Genomic DNA, 17,458 nt, shown 5'->3' with positions numbered 1-17,458 from the left:
TTTTTTTTTTACTGTCATTTTTCTCTCTGCACAGCCTTTTAACCAGTAGATACTTTTCTTCATTACCCGCTATTGCTCGCATTTATCATTTATCTTTATTTTTATCTATTTTGCTTTGTGTTCCTGTGACTTTTCATATGTGTGCACATGAGAAATAATGCTTTTTCTGGCTATTATATGACTTGTGTCCTACATATTTTACCAGTCTCCCCTCTTTGTCTCATATTTTCATTTGTCTCCGAGTTAGTGGGTGGAGACAAGCTGCTGTCATGTCTCCCATAGACAGCACTCGGAGAAGAGGAGATCCTGCTCCCCTTTCTTTCTGTAGCAATCTGGAGGATATTATAAAGAAGTACTAAGCAATGTATCTGTGATTCCAGCACAAATAGTAAATATTAGAATCCGCTGCATATCTGTCTCTCTGAATGCAGCAATTGTAATCTGATACCTCAGCTAGCTTATAGTTTGTCGTAAGTGAAGAAAGATTTAGGCAAATAGGTGGAGACAAGCTGCTATGATGTCTCCCATAGACAGCACTCAGAGAAGCGGTTGATTGTTTCCCTTTCTCTTTGCAGTTCACTCGCAGAAGCAATCTGGAAAATATTACAGAGAAGTACTAAGCAGTGTGGCTGTGAATCCAGCACAAACTGTAAATATTAGAATCAGCTGACTATGTGTCTGTTAATGCAGCAGCTGTAATCTGATACCTCGAGTTTAAAGTCTGAAGAAAGATTTGAGCTAATAGTTGGAAACAAACTACTATGACGTCTCCCATAGACAGCCATAGTAGAAGAGGAGATCCTGCTCCCCTTTCTCTCCATAGTACACCCCCAGAAGCAGCCTGGAGGATATTAGAGAAATACTGTGCAGTGTAGCTGTGAATCCAGTACAAACAGTCAATATTAGAATCAGCCGTGTTATGATTAGGTCACCAAGGAGGATAGCAGGGGAATAGACTAGGCAACCAGAGAGGTTGGTAGCTGGTGGATTGCAGACCCCTAAACTGACAACACAACCTGAATTAGCCGTGGGACGTACTGTACCTACGATGCACTAGAGGCCTCGGTACAGCCACAGAATTAACTAAGCCTAAAGAGAGAAATGGCAAAGCTAACCTGCCCCGGAGTAGAACCCCAAAGGAATAGATAGCCCCCGAACACATATATTGCCGGTGAGACAAGATGAAGCACAAAACAGGCAGAGAATAGAGTAAGCAAATGATTCGGCCCAAACTGTCTAGATAGAACAGGACAGGAAAGGATACTGTCTGCAATCACGCAAAAAACCCTAAGAAAAATCCAACATGTCTGATATGCAAAAATACTGAGGCCACACGACCTCTCCCCCACTAAATCAGAACTCTGGTGTAAACTGGTTACTAAAAAGATTAACATACGCTGTGGCATATGGAACAGAGTCCAGCGCAGGTCCCATCAGGGAACCAGGCTGAACTCGCACCAGCTAAGCAAAAATCAGAGACAAGCAAAAATGGATCCAATGCAGAAAAAGATTCAAGACGACAAATAACTTATCTGAAAGATGCAGGACGGAGCAGGAGACAAGCAGACTTCAAAATATGCTCATGAAGCAAACCAAATCACCGGCAAGAGCTGAGGGAAGGTTGTTCACTTAAAGCTCCCCAGTCTTCTGTCAGCTAAACCAGCTCCATTATCAGCAGTAACCACCAGAGGGAGCCCAAACTCAGAAGCCAGGTCAAATGTGTTCACAACACAGCCGCCTATGTGTCTCTCTAAATGCAGCAGCTCTAATCCCTCAGTGAGCTTATAGTCTATCTTAAATGAAGAAAGATGTGAACAAATAGGTGGAGAGGAACAACTATGATGTCTCCCATAGAGAGCACTAGGAGAAGAGGAAATCCTGTTCCCCAGAAGCAGCCGATATTAGAGAAGTACTGTGCAGCATAGCTGTGAATCTAGCTGTGAATCCAGCACAAACATTTATTAGAAGCAGCGGCCTATGTGTCTCTCTGAATGCAGTGGTTGTAATCTGATCTCTCAGTGAGCTTACAGTATGTCTTACATGAAGAAAAATTTGAGCAGTGAAATTGAAAGTAGTACAGGGGGAAGGAGAAGAGCCTGATAAGGTTTAGTTCACACATGCATCAGTAACAACAACTGATTACATCAATTATGCAAGTGGCACCTGAATCAGTTTGGTGACTATAATGGGTTTTGTGTGGTTTCATTACGGTGCCTGATTTTTTACTGGGGAAATAAGTAATGTGGCATGCTGCTCTATTTTTTTTTTCCGATAAATGGTGGAAACAATTTCTCCTTATTTCTATATTTCACTAGACTCAGACAAGGGTTATTGCCACCCCACACACCCAGCAGTGCACAGCCCCGTTAAAGGCAGGAGCTCTGCGGTGCAAAGGGGGGTACACACGCCCTTGATTTTTAGGATTGGTAAGGGATCCATAGGTCGGAGCTGGTGTTGTCCCCCTCCCTCCATGGCCATTGCATCTTACACCGATGACTTCTCTTCCCGAACGTATCCAATGAATAATTACAAATAAGAATTGCAGAGCAGCAAACAGAAAATCAATGACGGCTAAACGATGGCTTCTATTTTTCTGCGCTTGCAAAACTTTCACAGGTAAATCCTAATAGGTGAAATCCATGTAGAAAAAACGGTCACACTCTACGGGATAAATTTTCAAAATTTATTGACACATGAATTACATGTCAGGTCGGGAGGGTAACATACAGAGTGCAAAGAGGCTGACAACGGCCGTTTCGCGCTATTCAAGCGCTTCAACGGGTCAAGCATTAGAAGGAAGTGACGGATTCATATGTGAAACACACCAAGCCATCCCTCCTCCTTCCACAGCTGCTGTCTGTGTGTTTCACCCAGTAATATAGGATGATTGTGAGGTTTGTGTTTATCGAACAGTAATATAGGCTGGATGTGAGCTTTTTGGGTCTCTCCCGGTAATATATGATGGATGTGAGGTCTGTGTGTGTCTGTCCCAGTAATGGAGGATGGAGGTGAGTTCTGTGTGTCTTTCCCAGTAATATAGGTTGGATGTGAGGTCTGTGTGTGTCTCCCATAAATATAGGATGAATGTGAGGTCTGTATCTCCCAGTAATATAGGTTGGATGTGAGGTCTGTGTGTCTCTCCCATAAATATAGGATGAATGTGAAGTCTGTATGTCTCTCCCAGTAATATAGATTGGAGGTGACGTCTGTGTGTCTCTCCCATAAATATAGGATGAATATGAGGTCTGTATCTCTCTCCCAGTAATATAGGTTGGATGTGAGGTCTGTGTGTCTCTCCCATAAATATAGGATGAATGTGAGGTCTGCGTCTCTCTCCCAGTAATATAGGTTGGATGTGAGGTCTGTGTGTCTTTCCCAGTAATATAAGTTAGATGTGAGGTATGTATGTCGTTCCCAGTAATATAGGTTGGATATGAGGTTTATGTTTCTCTCCCGGTAATATAGGATGGAGGTGAGGTCTGTGTGTCTTTCCCAGTAATATAGGTTGGATGTGAGGTCTGTGTGCCTCTCCCAGTAATACAGGCTTGATGTGAGGTCTGTGTGTCTCTCCTATAAATATAGGATGAATGTGAGGTCTGTGTCTCTCCCAGTAATATAGGTTGGATGTGAGATCTGTGTTTCTTTCACAGTAATATAGGTTGGATGTGAGGTCTGTGTTTCTCTCCCGGTAATATAGGCTGGACGTGAGCTTTGTGGGTCACTCCCGGTAATAGAGAATGGAGGTAAGGTCTGTGGGTATTTCCCAGTAATATAGGTTGGACGTGAGGTTTGTGTGTCTCTCCCAGTAATATAGGTTGGATATGAGGTCTGTGTCTCTCACATAAATATAGGATGAATGTGAGGTCTGTGTGTCTCTCCCATAAATATAGGATGAATGTGAGGTCTGTGTGTCTCTCCTAGTAATATATGCTGGATGTGAGATCTGCATGTGTCTCCCAGTAATATAGGCTGGATTTGAGGTCTGTGTGTCTCATCCAGTAATATAGGCTGGATGTGAAGTCTGTTTGTCTCTCCTAGTAATATAGGCTGGATGTGAGGTCTGTGTGTGTCTCCCAGTAATATAGGCTGGATGTGAGGTCTGTGTCTCTCCTAGTAATATAGGCTGGATGTGAGATCTGTGTGTGTCTCCCAGTAATATAGGCTGGATTTGAGATCTGTGTGTGTCTCCCAGTAATATAGGCTGGATTTGAGGTCTGGGTGTCTCTCCCAGTAATATAGGCTGGATGTGAGATCTGTGTGTGTCTCCCAGTAATATAGGCTGGATGGGAGTTGGGTGGATATTTAGTGTACTGCTGTCTTCATAAGCTCATATTTCACCACAGTTTCTATCCTGTACTTATTTCTTCATGTGCTTTCCTTCGTATCTGGAGCCTCTTGTCTGCCCTCCTTGATGCCCTAGATACTTTCTCCCCTTTTATAACTGTGTGCAGATCTTTCAAAAACTGCCTTTTCATACTGCCATTTCTAACTCATAGAGGCACAGGGGGGAGGGCAGAAACCCGCCAGAAACAGGCACAGGAGCTAACGCTGATTTGTAAAATTTTTGCAAGTGCACTCCGCTAGATCTGATCTAATCTGATCAGCTGTCCTGCTCCTAACAGCTGTGGGTGGATCTGAGATCCAGCCACGGCTGTCAATCACTGACAGCGGCATCTAACACTCGCTGGCCAGAAGCGCATGAGAAGACACACCCATTGGCGCCCTGATCACGTGATTGCTGGGATCAGATAGGTTGTCACGACATCCTGGGGTCTGGAGAAGACTGTGCCTGTAATTGTGTATCTTCTATGATCGTGATTTTTGCTATACATAGAAAGTCCTGCTATATGCAGCACAGACGGTGGAATGTTACCGCTTCGTCAGGAATGAGTAAAATAACAAACAAACACAAGCTCAAATTCCCCCTTTCTCCCCATTCAAAATAAAAAGTACAGATATTTGGCACCGCTGCTTTCAGAAAGGTCCAGCTCTATTAAAATATAAGGTAAATTTATCCGATCAGTAAACGGCGTAATGAGAAGAAAAATCTAAACGCCAGAACTACGTATATATTGGCCACTGTAACATTGCAATAAAATGCAATAATGGGCGATCAAAACATCGTATCTACCCCAACATGGTATCAATAAAAACACCAAAACAAGCCATCACTCACTCCCAAATCCCTATGGGTCTCGGAAAATGGCGCCATAAGCAATATTTTTTTGGATTTTTTTTTCACCACCTAAATAAAAGAGAACCTAGACATGTTTGGTGTCTGTGAACTCGTAATAACCTGGAGAATCATAACGGCAGGGCAGGTTTACCAATTACTGAACGTGGTAAAAAAAAAAATTATTGTGGAATTTCCCCCTTTTTTTGGCAATTTCACTGCATTTGGAATTATTTTCCCGTACGCCATATGGTGAAAATCAGTGGTGTCATTTTGAAAGTACAACTCATCCGACAAAAAAAAAAAAAAGTCATACGGCCATATTGACGGAAAAATGGAAATGTTCCGGCTGTGGAAAGAAGGGGAGAGAATGTGGTGAAGGGGCTGAGCCCGCTGTGCCGCTGCCTGTTCTTCCGCAGTGAACTCTTCCTACGATCGACGTTCCGTTTGTTTTTACAATGTTCCTTGTGTCGCGATTCTCCGGGGATCCGTAATAAATGGCTCCGTCGCCTTTGTCTCCCCGCAGTTTGTAGACACAGAAGCTTTCAGGGGGCTCACGGTAAATAAACTCCGCGGCCTCCGCTGTAACAAGCCGCATTTAATCTCCGCTGTCCTCCCGGGGAATATTAGTGAAAAAGCGAGTAATCTGCGCTCGTCGTCGTCCTTCCCTGGAGACCGCGAATAAACAACATGTGCACAACAAGTGGCTACAAGTATTGGTACCCGGGCGGCTTTCTAACCCCGCGGCCACCTCCCTGTTAACGTCGGCGTTTCGCCGATCCGTCTGCTGCTCTACACGGATTCCGATCACATCTCCTCTTCCATTACGAGATGGCTATTTTTAGCTTTACAATCCGCCTCTTAATCTCTCCTGAATTTATTAAACGCCTTATTTTTTTTTTCCCCTCGTTCAGAATTGTTCCGCTGAGTGGACGGACTCGGAGGAAAAAAAAAAAAAAAAATCAAAAGCCCTGCTGCATTATTCATGTCCTCCGCGCTCCGGCACAGTCTATTCTTAGCCACGGCTGCATGTTACTGTCACCGCATTGCTGTCGTGGGATGTTACTTAGCAATTTCACCGCTCGGTGACTCGCGGCTGCGGCGGACGCTGCGGCTTTACAGGGTTGAAGTGCCTATAATTCCCGCTGCCAGGTGGGACATGGGCACAGACCAAAACCTGGGGGGTGAACGACCACGTGGTGCAAAGTCAAGGCCCCGCTTGGCGTTCCCTGGTGACTTGGTCTTTATTCTACAAGGCCACATAAATGATGGCGCAAAGGGGAAACCTGAACCAGCAAGGACTTCCGCATCTACCACGTCCCAGGTACTGTAATGGGGTCTACGTGGTGCCGAAAAGCCCTTTTACCCCACTGGGACATCTTGGCACCGCAGTGTCCGCCATAGCTCTCATCCCTAAGGGCTCGTTCACACCACCGTACTGTCAGACCACTGTTATTCAGTGGGGCAGTACGGTGTAGCAATTTTTATTTTTTTTATTTTTTTCCACCGACCGAATCTATGGTGAAAAAAAAATTGCGGCTCAATCTAGTTTCGTAAGTAAATCAGACGAGACTCGCCCAATTAAGTCTGAGTCCGAAAAAAAAAAAAGAAATGGCCTCCGCACGTGTAGCTTCCGATTTTTACACCTATTCTTTACCCTAGGAAACTGTAAATGGTCTGATAAATTATTGATAGCGAATTGTGCACGGAATGGGTGAGAAAGTAACGGTCCGGGTTTCCTGGGTGACCTAAGGCTGCGGGCAGTCTAGGCTAGGTGATCGGATGAGAAGAACGACGCCTGATGTAGAACGAATGGCCAGGAGGAAAGATGTTCTGCAGCAGTCAGGGTCTCATACCGCGCTCCAGGAATCTCACAGAAGGGATGACAGAAATCCGCCCTTCCCTCCTCCCGAAGATGTTCTGCAGCAGCTAAACTGTACGTTGTATGGAAAAAAAAAATGTCGGGTGCGTTCCACGTTCCCAGACGCGGCGTTAATGTCTGTAATTAGCGCTCGTCGGCTTTCTCTATTTTGGGTGGCATTTCCTGATCTTATTTTTTTTGCCTGCGGCGCTCAGGTTCCCTTCTGCTCGGCTACATCTAGATAATCAGATATTTCTCCACCCTGCACAAATTGCAGGGACACATGAGCGCAGATGGCTGCGGGGGGCTGCGCTGATATTTGCCGAGTTTCCAGCTAATTTCGATTTCCCATTACAACTCTTTATTACAATGCAAAGCTCGCTGCGTAATGAGAGGCAGACGCACCGTCCTGCTGCTCCGATGTCACAGTGAGTCCGCAGCCAGTACTCCGTAACCTGTCCCCAGGTGCTTGGGGGTTAACCGTCCTCATCAGTCTTGATAAATTCCCCCCAATGGGCAATTTATGGAGTATTCTGAAAAGATAAACATTTTTCCTCTTATATCTTCCAAACTTGTCTTTCTTTATCTGCATCAGTGACATCATAAACACGATCCTCCATTCCCCATAGGTAATGTCACAGCTCACCTCCTCCTCCTGTACAATGAATGATAACACCTCTATATACAGTAGATAACTCAGGATCCACCATTCACAATAGGTGATGTCACAGCTCACCTCCTCCTCTTGTACAATGACTGATAACACCACTATATACAGTAGATACCAAAGGATCCACCATTCACAACAATGATGTCACAGCTCACCTCCTCCTCCTGTACAATGACTGATAACACCTCTATATGCAGTACATAACACAGGAACCACCATTCACAATAGGTGATATCACAGCTCACCTCCTCCTGTACAATGACTGATAACACCTCTATATACTGTAGATAACACAGGATTCACCACTCACAATAGGTGATGTCACAGCTCACCTCCTCCTTTACAATGGCTGATAACACCACTATATACAGTAGATAACACAGGATCCTCCATTCCCCATAGGTGATGTCACAGCTCACCTCCTCCTCCTGTACAATGACTGATAACACCTCTATATACAGTAGATAACTCAGGATCCACCATTCACAATAGGTGATGTCACAGCTCACCACCTCCTCCTCTTGTACAATGACTGATAACACCACTATATACAGTAGATACCAAAGGATCCACCATTCACAACAATGATGTCACAGCTCACCTCCTCCTCCTGTACAATGACTGATAACACCTCTATGTGCAGTAGATAACATAGGATCCAGCATTCACAATAGGTGATGTCACAGCTCACCTGCTCCTCTTCCTGTACAATGACGGAGAACACCTGCAGGAATAAAAGAGTTCAAGTGACAAGACTAGTGGAACAGATGAGTGTTTTACAAGACTGGAAAAATATAGTTGTGTTCTTCCTGAAAGAGCGCCACTCCTTGTACATTGGCCGTGCGTGGTATTGCAACTCACTCCCTATCCAGTAATTAGGGTCGAGCTGCAACACCAAACTAATCAGTACTGATGAGAAGCGGTCTCATATGGTGAATATGGCAGGTGACACCTCACAGGGCCATAGAAGAGTCTGCATGGAGCGGAGGCGTCTGTGTGGTCAGGAGACGGCGGTTCGGGATGTTTTCCATCGGAGTCTTCGCTTTCATAACAAATTGAGTGTTTGCTTTTATTGATATTTTGGAAACAAAGAAACAAGGACATTGATTTCCTCCTGACATATGACCGAGTCAGTGACGCTCTCCGGCCGTCGAGCGGGAATTCCAAAGCGAAGCAAATTAACCCCAGCAGGAATTCCCCATTTTCGGATGCTTTACTTTCCAGTGGTTTCCATTAGTCTTGACTAAGTGTAGGGTGAGTTATGTATGAGATCCGTTACTGATCGACATCAGGATTGGGACCTCACGCTGGAGACATCTTTCTGGAACTGTCTCGTAAGTTAGCGGCGAGGTCGGCTTCAAAACATATCTGGCTTATGACAGCCGCAGACTTGAGTTTCCCATGACCAGAGATGATCCATGATGTTTTTGATAGTGTCAGAGGGCCAGACGTTACCATACATGGTGTATTATGTTACATTTTATATGCTATTATATACCTAGAAGATGCTCGAGATAGTCATGGCCGAAAGTGTTGGCACCCTGAAGTTGTTCCAGAAAATGAAGTATTTCTCCCAGAATATTTTTTGCAATTACATATGTTTTGTTATACACATGTTTTATTTCATTTATTTGTATTGGAACGACACAAAAAATGAGGAAAAAAAGGGCAAATTAAACAGCATTTCACACAAACCTCCAAAAGTGGGCTGAACAAAATTGTTGGCACCTTTCCAACATTGTCTGTAAACAACTTTGTTTTAAGCATGTGATGCTTGTTCACACTCACCTGTGGCAAGTAACAGGAGTGGGCAATATGAAAATCACACTTGAAACCAGATAAAAAGGGGGGAGAAGTTGACTCAATCTTTGTATTGTGTGTCTGTGTGTGTCAGACCAAGCATGGGGAACAGAAAGAGAAGAGAACTGTCTGAGGACTAGAGAACCAAAATTGTGGGAGAATGTCAACAATCTTAGAGGTTACAAGTCCATCTCCAGAGATCGTAATGTTCCTTTGTCCACGATGCGCAACATAATGGCTTTGTAGCTAATCTCCCTTGACGTAGATGGCAGAGAAAAATTGATGAAAGGTTGCAACACAGGACAGTCCGGATGGTGGATAAGCAGCCCCAATCAAGTTCCAAAGCAAATCAAGCTGTCCTACAGGCTCAGGGTGCATTAGGGTCAGTGCAAACTATCCGTCTGTAGGGAAGGTGACCTGACGGACGGACGGACTAGTCAGAGTGAAGAAGGAAAGGTTTGCACAGTGTAGGTAGGTGTTAGTTATTACAGTGGGGAAACAGCTAGGAAAGTGTAGTGGACGTGCAGTACCTTGGGTTGACCATTAGATGGCAGGGAGGAGTGTGAGCAAAGGACTTGACATCAGCTTAGGGCTTTAGAAACCGTTGGTCATGGGGGGCGGAGCTACAGTGACAGGGGACCGGGAGAGCTATAAATACTGAGGGAGGGTTCCAGAAGGTTCCAGTCCCCAGGGGGAGCTCCAGTGACAGGAGGACTGCGACTGTCTGTGCGCTGTGAGGAGAATCCAAACCAGGGGGACTGAGGAGAGAGAACGTCAGTGGGGTGGTCCTGACAGGAAGAACCGCAGAAGGGACGAGGCACTGGGTGTGAGACACCGTATTTGACACGACGACTGATCAGTGGAAGCGCTGTTGGTTTATGGGCCTAAGGCGGCCACAGTGAGGGACCTGTCAGGAGCGTCGACGAGTGAAGAGGGGACGGAGTGTGCATACACGTCCCTCAGTGTAACGTACGGTGTGTAAGAAGCGGCCCTGGAAACAGAGGGCCGTGAGGTAAATGAAGTGCAGTGTGCTCTGAGGCCGTCAGACGGACGGCGAGTAAAATAAACTTGGACCTGTTGCACCCAGAATCTGCCTCCATCGTGTCTCTGTTATCTCTGTGCGGTAAGAAGAGGGACCACCGACCCTACACGTCCACATGTGAGTTAAATGAAACGCTATGGCAGGAGACCCAGGAGGACCTCACTGCTGCTGCTGCCACCACAGAGACAGAAGCTAGACTGCAGTTTCCCAAAATATACTTGAGTAAGTGAAAATCCTTCTGGAAAACGGTCTTACGGACAGATGAGATCAACATAGAGCTTTTTGGTAAAACACATTATTCTCCTGTTTACCAAAAATGGAATGAGGCCTACAAAGAAAAGAACAAAATACCTACAGTTAAATATGGTGGAGGTTCAAAGATGTTTTTGGGTTGTTTTGCTGCTTCTAGCGCTGGGTGCCTTGACTATGTGCAAGGCAGTATGATATCTGAAGATTATCAAAGGATTTTAGGTCGCAATGTAGGGTCAAGTGTCAGAAAGCTGGGTTTGCATCATGGGTCTTCCAGAAGGACAATGACCCCAAACATACTTCAAGAAGCCCCCAAAAATGGATGAAAATGAAGCGCTGGAGAGTGAACAGCATTGAGTCCGCATCTAAATCCCATTGATCACCTGTGGAGAGGTCTTAATATTGGTGTTGGGAGAAAGCGCCTTCACATATGAGAGATCTGAAGCAGTTCACAAAAGAAGTGTCGTCCAAAATCCCAGCTGAGAGGAGTAAGAAGCTCGTTGATGGTTCTAGGAAGCGATTGATCTGTTATTTATTCCAAATGTTAAGTTGAGGGTGCCAACAATTTTGTCCGGCCCATTTTTGATTTTCGTGTGAAATTATTTTCAGTTTGTCTTTTTTTTCCTCGTTTTTTTCTGAGCTGAGTCTTGTGAGTGTGGGCGGCTCGCAACTAAAAGTGAGATGATCGGGTAACAGTTTGGGGTGATGACTATATTGGCCGTGTAGTGATCGGAAGTGCTGAGCTTTGCTCATTACAAGTTGGCCCTGTGCGGTACGTCTGTACGCCCGTCATGTGATATTCTGACTTGCAGTGTACAAATAACTTTTTCATCAGTGCCTTATTACCCAATATGGTGTCCAAGCATCAGTGCCTGGGATCTCCATCAATCACAGGAACAGGAACCTAAAGTCCTTGGTGTCAGTGGAGCGCGAGTGAGCATGTGTGCTCACCGCCCTGTTCACTGTCCATACTAGTGGTGATCACGTGATCAAGTACCACTCTGTTCACTGTCCATACTAGTGGTGGTCACACATGATCAGTGCCGCTCCCTTCACTGTCCATACCAGTGGTGATCACAGCTGATCAGTGCCGCTCCCTTCACTGTCCATACTAGTGGTGGTCACACATGATCAGTGCTGCACCCTTCACTGTCCATACTAGTGATGATCACATGTGATCAAGTACCGCTCCCTTCACTGTCCATACCAGTGGTGATCACAGCTGATCAATGCTGCTCCCTTCACTGTCCATACCAGTGGTGATCACAGCTGATCAGTGCCGCTCTATTCACTGTCCATACCAGTGGTGATCACAGCTGATCAGTGCCGCTCCCTACACTGTACATACTAGTGGTGATCACAGCTGATCAGTGCCGCTCCCTTCACTGTCCATACTAGTGGTGATCACAGCTGATCAGTGCCGCTCCCTTCACTGTCCATACTAGTGGTGATCACATGTGATCAAGTACCGCTCCCTTCACTGTCCATACCAGTGGTGATCACAGCTGATCAGTGCCGCTCTATTCACTGTCCATACCAGTGGTGATCACAGCTGATCAGTGCCGCTCCCTACACTGTACATACTAGTGGTGATCACAGCTGATCAGTGCCGCTCCCTTCACTGTCCATACTAGTGGTGATCACAGCTGATCAGTGCCGCTCTATTCACTGTCCATACTAGTGGTGATCACATGTGATCAAGTACCGCTTCCTTCACTGTCCATACCAGTGGTGATCACAGCTGATCAGTGCCGCTCCCTTCACTGTCCATACTAGTGGTGATCACACATGATCAGTGCCGCTCCCTTCACTGTCCATACTAGTGGTGGTCACAAATGATCAGTGCCGCACCCTTCATTGTCCATACTAGTGGTCACACATGATCAGTGCCGCACCCTTCACTGTCCATACTAGTGGTGGTCACACATGATCAGTGCCACTCCCTTCACTGTCCATACTAGTGGTGGTCACACATGATCAGTGCCGCATCCTTCACTGTCCATACTACTGGTGCTCAGACATGATCAGTGCCTCTCCCTTCATTGTCCATACTAGTGGTGGTCACACATGATCAGTGCCGCTCCCTTCATTGTCCATACTAGTGGTGGTCAGACATGATCAGTGCCGCTCCCTTCATTGTCCATACTAGTGGTGGTCACACATGATCAGTGCCGCTCCCTTCACTGTCCATACTAGTGGTGATCACAGCTGATCAGTGCCGCTCCCTATACTGTACATACTAGTGGTGATCACAGCTGATCAGTGCCGCTCTATTCACTGTCCATACTAGTGGTGATCACATGTGATCAAGTACCGCTTCCTTCACTGTCCATACCAGTGGTGATCACAGCTGATCAGTGCCGCTCCCTTCACTGTCCATACTAGTGGTGATCACACATGATCAGTGCCGCTCCCTTCACTGTCCATACTAGTGGTGATCACACATGATCAGTGCCGCTCCCTTCACTGTCCATACTAGTGGTGGTCACAAATGATCAGTGCCGCACCCTTCATTGTCCATACTAGTGGTCACATATGATCAGTGCCGCTACCTTCACTGTCCATACTAGTGGTGGTCACATGATCAGTGCCACTCCCTTCACTGTCCATACTAGTGGTGGTCACACATGATCAGTGCCGCATCCTTCACTGTCCATACTAGTGGTGCTCAGACATGATCAGTGCCGCTCCCTTCATTGTCCATACTAGTGGTGGTCACACATGATCAGTGCCGCTCCCTATACTGTACATACTAGTGGTGATCACAGCTGATCAGTGCCGCTCTATTCACTGTCCATACTAGTGGTGATCACATGTGATCAAGTACCGCTTCCTTCACTGTCCATACCAGTGGTGATCACAGCTGATCAGTGCCGCTCCCTTCACTGTCCATACTAGTGGTCACACATGATCAGTGCCGCACCCTTCACTGTCCATACTAGTGGTGATCACACATGATCAGTGCCGCTCCCTTCACTGTCCATACTAGTGGTGGTCGCAAATGATCAGTGCCGCACCCTTCATTGTCCATACTAGTGGTCACATATGATCAGTGCCGCACCCTTCACTGTCCATACTAGTGGTGGTCACACATGATCAGTGCCACTCCCTTCACTGTCCATACTAGTGGTGGTCACACATGATCAGTGCCGCATCCTTCACTGTCCATACTAGTGGTGCTCAGACATGATCAGTGCCTCTCCCTTCATTGTCCATACTAGTGGTGGTCACACATGATCAGTGCCGCACCCTTCACTGTCCATACTAGTGGTGGTCAGACATGATCAGTGCCGCTCCCTTCACTGTCCATACTAGTGGTGGTCACACATGATCAGTGCCGCACCCTTCACTGTCCATACTAGTGGTGGTCACAAATGATCAGTGCCGCACCCTTCACTGTCCATACTAGTGGTGGTCAGACATGATCAGTGCCGCTCCCTTCATTGTCCATACTAGTGTTGGTCACGCATGATCAGTGCCCCTCCCTTCACTGTCCATACCAGTGGTGGTCACACATGATCAGTGTCGCACCCTTCACTGTCCATACTAGTGGTGGTCACACATGATCAGTGCCGCTCTATTCACTGTCCATACCAGTGGTGATCACAGCTGATCAGTGCCGCTCCCTATACTGTACATACTAGTGGTGATCACAGCTGATCAGTGCCGCTCTATTCACTGTCCATACTAGTGGTGGTCACACATGATCAGTGCCGCACCCTTCACTGTCCATACTAGTGGTGGTCACACATGATCAGTGCCGCTCCCTTCACTGTCCATACTAGTGGTGGTCAGACATGATCAGTGCCGCTCCCTTCACTGTCCATACTAGTGGTGGTCACACATGATCAGTGCCGCTCCATTCACTGTCCATACTAGTGGTGGTCACACATGATCAGTGCCACTCCCTTCACTGTCCATACTAGTGGTGGTCACACATGATCAGTGCCGCTCCCTTCACTGTCCATACTAGTGGTGATCACACATGATCAGTGCCGCTCTATTCACTGTCCATACTAGTGGTAGTCACACATGATCAGTGCCGCTCCCTTCACTGTCCATACTAATGGTAGTCACACATGATCAGTGCCGCTCTCTTCACTGTCCATACTAGTGGTAGTCACACATGATCAGTGCCGCTCCCTTCACTGTCCATACTAGTGGTAGTCACACATGATCAGTGCCGCACCCTTCACTGTCCATACTAGTGGTGGTCACACATGATCAGTGCCGCACCCTTCACTGTCCATACTAGTGGTGGTCACACATGATCAGTGCCGCACCCTTCACTGTCCATACTAGTGGTGGTCACACATGATCAGTGCCGCACCCTTCACTGTCCATACTAGTGGTGGTCACACATGATCAGTGCCGCTCCCTTCATTGTCCATACTAGTGGTGGTCACACATGATCAGTGCCGCACCCTTCACTGTCCATACTAGTGGTGGTCACACATGATCCGTGCCGCACCCTTCACTGTCCATACTAGTGGTGGTCACGCATGATCAGTGCCGCACCCTTCACTGTCCATACTAGTGGTGGTCACGCATGATCAGTGCCGCACCCTTAACTGTCCATACTAGTGGTGGTCACACATGATCAGTGCCGCACCCTTCACTGTCCATACTAGAGGTGGTCACACATGATCAGTGCCGCACCCTTCACTGTCCATACTAGTGGTGGTCACACATGATCAGTGCCGCTCCCTTCACTGTCCATACTAGTGGTGGTCACACATGATCAGTGCCGCTCCTTTCACTGTCCATACTAGTGGTGGTCACACATGATCAGTGTCGCTCTATTCACTGTCCATACTAGTGGTGGTGACACATGATCAGTGCCGCTCCTTTCACTGTCCATACTAGTGGTGGTCACACATGATCAGTGCCGCTCCTTTCACTGTCCATACTAGTGGTGGTCACACATGATCAGTGCCGCACCCTTCACTGTCCATACTAGTGGTGGTCACACATGATCAGTGCCGCTCCCTTCACTGTCCATACTAGTGGTGGTCACACATGATCAGTGCCGCACCCTTCACTGTCCATGCTAGTGGTGGTCACACATGATCAGTGCCGCTCCATTCACTGTCCATACTAGTGGTGGTCACACATGATCAGTGCCACTCCCTTCACTGTCCATACTAGTGGTGGTCACACATGATCAGTGCCACTCCCTTCACTGTCCATACTAGTGGTGGTCACACATGATCAGTGCCGCACCCTTCACTGTCCATGCTAGTGGTGGTCACACATGATCAGTGCCGCTCCATTCACTGTCCATACTAGTGGTGGTCACACATGATCAGTGCCACTCCCTTCACTGTCCATACTAGTGGTGGTCACACATGATCAGTGCCGCTCCCTTCACTGTCCATACTAGTGGTGGTCACACATGATCAGTGCCGCACCCTTCACTGTCCATACTAGTGGTGGTCACACATGATCAGTGCCGCTCCCTTCACTGTCCATACTAGTGGTGGTCACACATGATCAGTGCCGCTCCCTTCACTGTCCATACTTGTAGCTGTAGCTCTGTTCACACTGGGGACTTTGACTTTTTATCCCGTCAGTTCCAAGATTAGTGGGGTGTCAGAAGCCGGAGCCCCCAGATCACACGTAACCAGAGAAGATTAGGTGTCACAAAGACGGAGACTGGAGGCTTTTCCTTGCTGACCTCACCTAATGATCTATTTATGTGATGACCAGTCCTGTAGAAACCTCTTCCACAGTCACATTACTTTTACTGTAAAGAATCCTTTCCGATTCTGGAGATAACACCAGTGTAGACCTGTGGACGACAGAGCGAATGTTCACGTCAGTCATTTTGTATGAAAATATGATGACTCAAAATGAACTGCACCCCACCCCAAAATATAAGGCAGCGATGTCCCCCGCCCTGTGGCCAATCAAAGGAAGGTGACGATACTCTCTACACTTCCCTCCACAGACCCTGGAAGGAGTTTTGAACTTCAAGTACTCAGGAGGACCGGGTCACGCCGAGGGTTACTACAGGAACGTCTCCCTTGGCCTCCACGTGGACGTAGAGCCTTCCGTGTTCTTCACCCGTGTCAGCACGCTCCCGGCGACCAGGTGAGGCTCGGGGCGATTAGGTGAGGCTCGGGGCGACCAGATGAGGCTCCCGGTGATCAGGTGAGGCTCGGGGCGACCAGGTGAGGCTCGGGGCGATCAGGTGAGGGTCGGGGCGACCAGTTGAGGCTCGGGGCGACCAGTTGAGGCTCGGGGCGATCAGGTGAGGCTCGGGGCGACCAGGTGAGGCTCGGGGTGATCAGGTGAGGCTCGGGGCGACCAGGTGATGCTCGGGGCGACCAAATGAGGCTCGGGGCGACCAGGTGAGGCTCGGGGCGACCAGATGAGGCTCCCGGTGATCAGGTGAGGCTCGGGGCGACCAGGTGAGGCTCGGGGCGATCAGGTGAGGCTCGGGGCGACCAGGTGAGGCTCGGGGCGACCAGGTGAGGCTCGGGGCGACCAGGTGAGTCTCGGGGCGACCAGGTGAGTCTCGGGGCGACCATTTGAGGCTCGGGGCGATCAGGTAAGGCTCGGTGCGACCAGGTGAGGCTCCCGGTGATCAGGTGAGGCTCGGGGCGATCAGGTGAGGCTCGGGGCGACCAAATGAGGCTCGGGGCGACCAGGTGAGGCTCG

General features: G+C 47.7%; 1 protein-coding gene across 4 annotated transcripts in view; it reads left to right on the top strand.

Annotated features, from left to right (window-relative positions):
* TRAPPC9 (trafficking protein particle complex subunit 9) overlaps positions 1-17,458 on the top strand; it is a 691,224-nt gene that overhangs the window by 224,340 nt on the left and 449,426 nt on the right. For all 4 annotated transcript variants that reach the window (XM_073590384.1, XM_073590386.1, XM_073590387.1 and 1 more), the window contains exon 18: positions 16,746-16,888. In XM_073590384.1, coding sequence (XP_073446485.1) covers positions 16,746-16,888 — 143 coding nt within the window. The remainder of the gene's footprint in view (positions 1-16,745; positions 16,889-17,458) is intronic.

This window comes from Dendrobates tinctorius, unplaced genomic scaffold, assembly GCF_039654945.1.
Source record: "Dendrobates tinctorius isolate UK_male_01 unplaced genomic scaffold, ASM3965494v1 ptg000116l, whole genome shotgun sequence".
Taxonomy (NCBI): Eukaryota; Metazoa; Chordata; class Amphibia; order Anura; family Dendrobatidae; genus Dendrobates; species Dendrobates tinctorius.
This window is presented reverse-complemented; position numbering and strand designations above follow the sequence as displayed.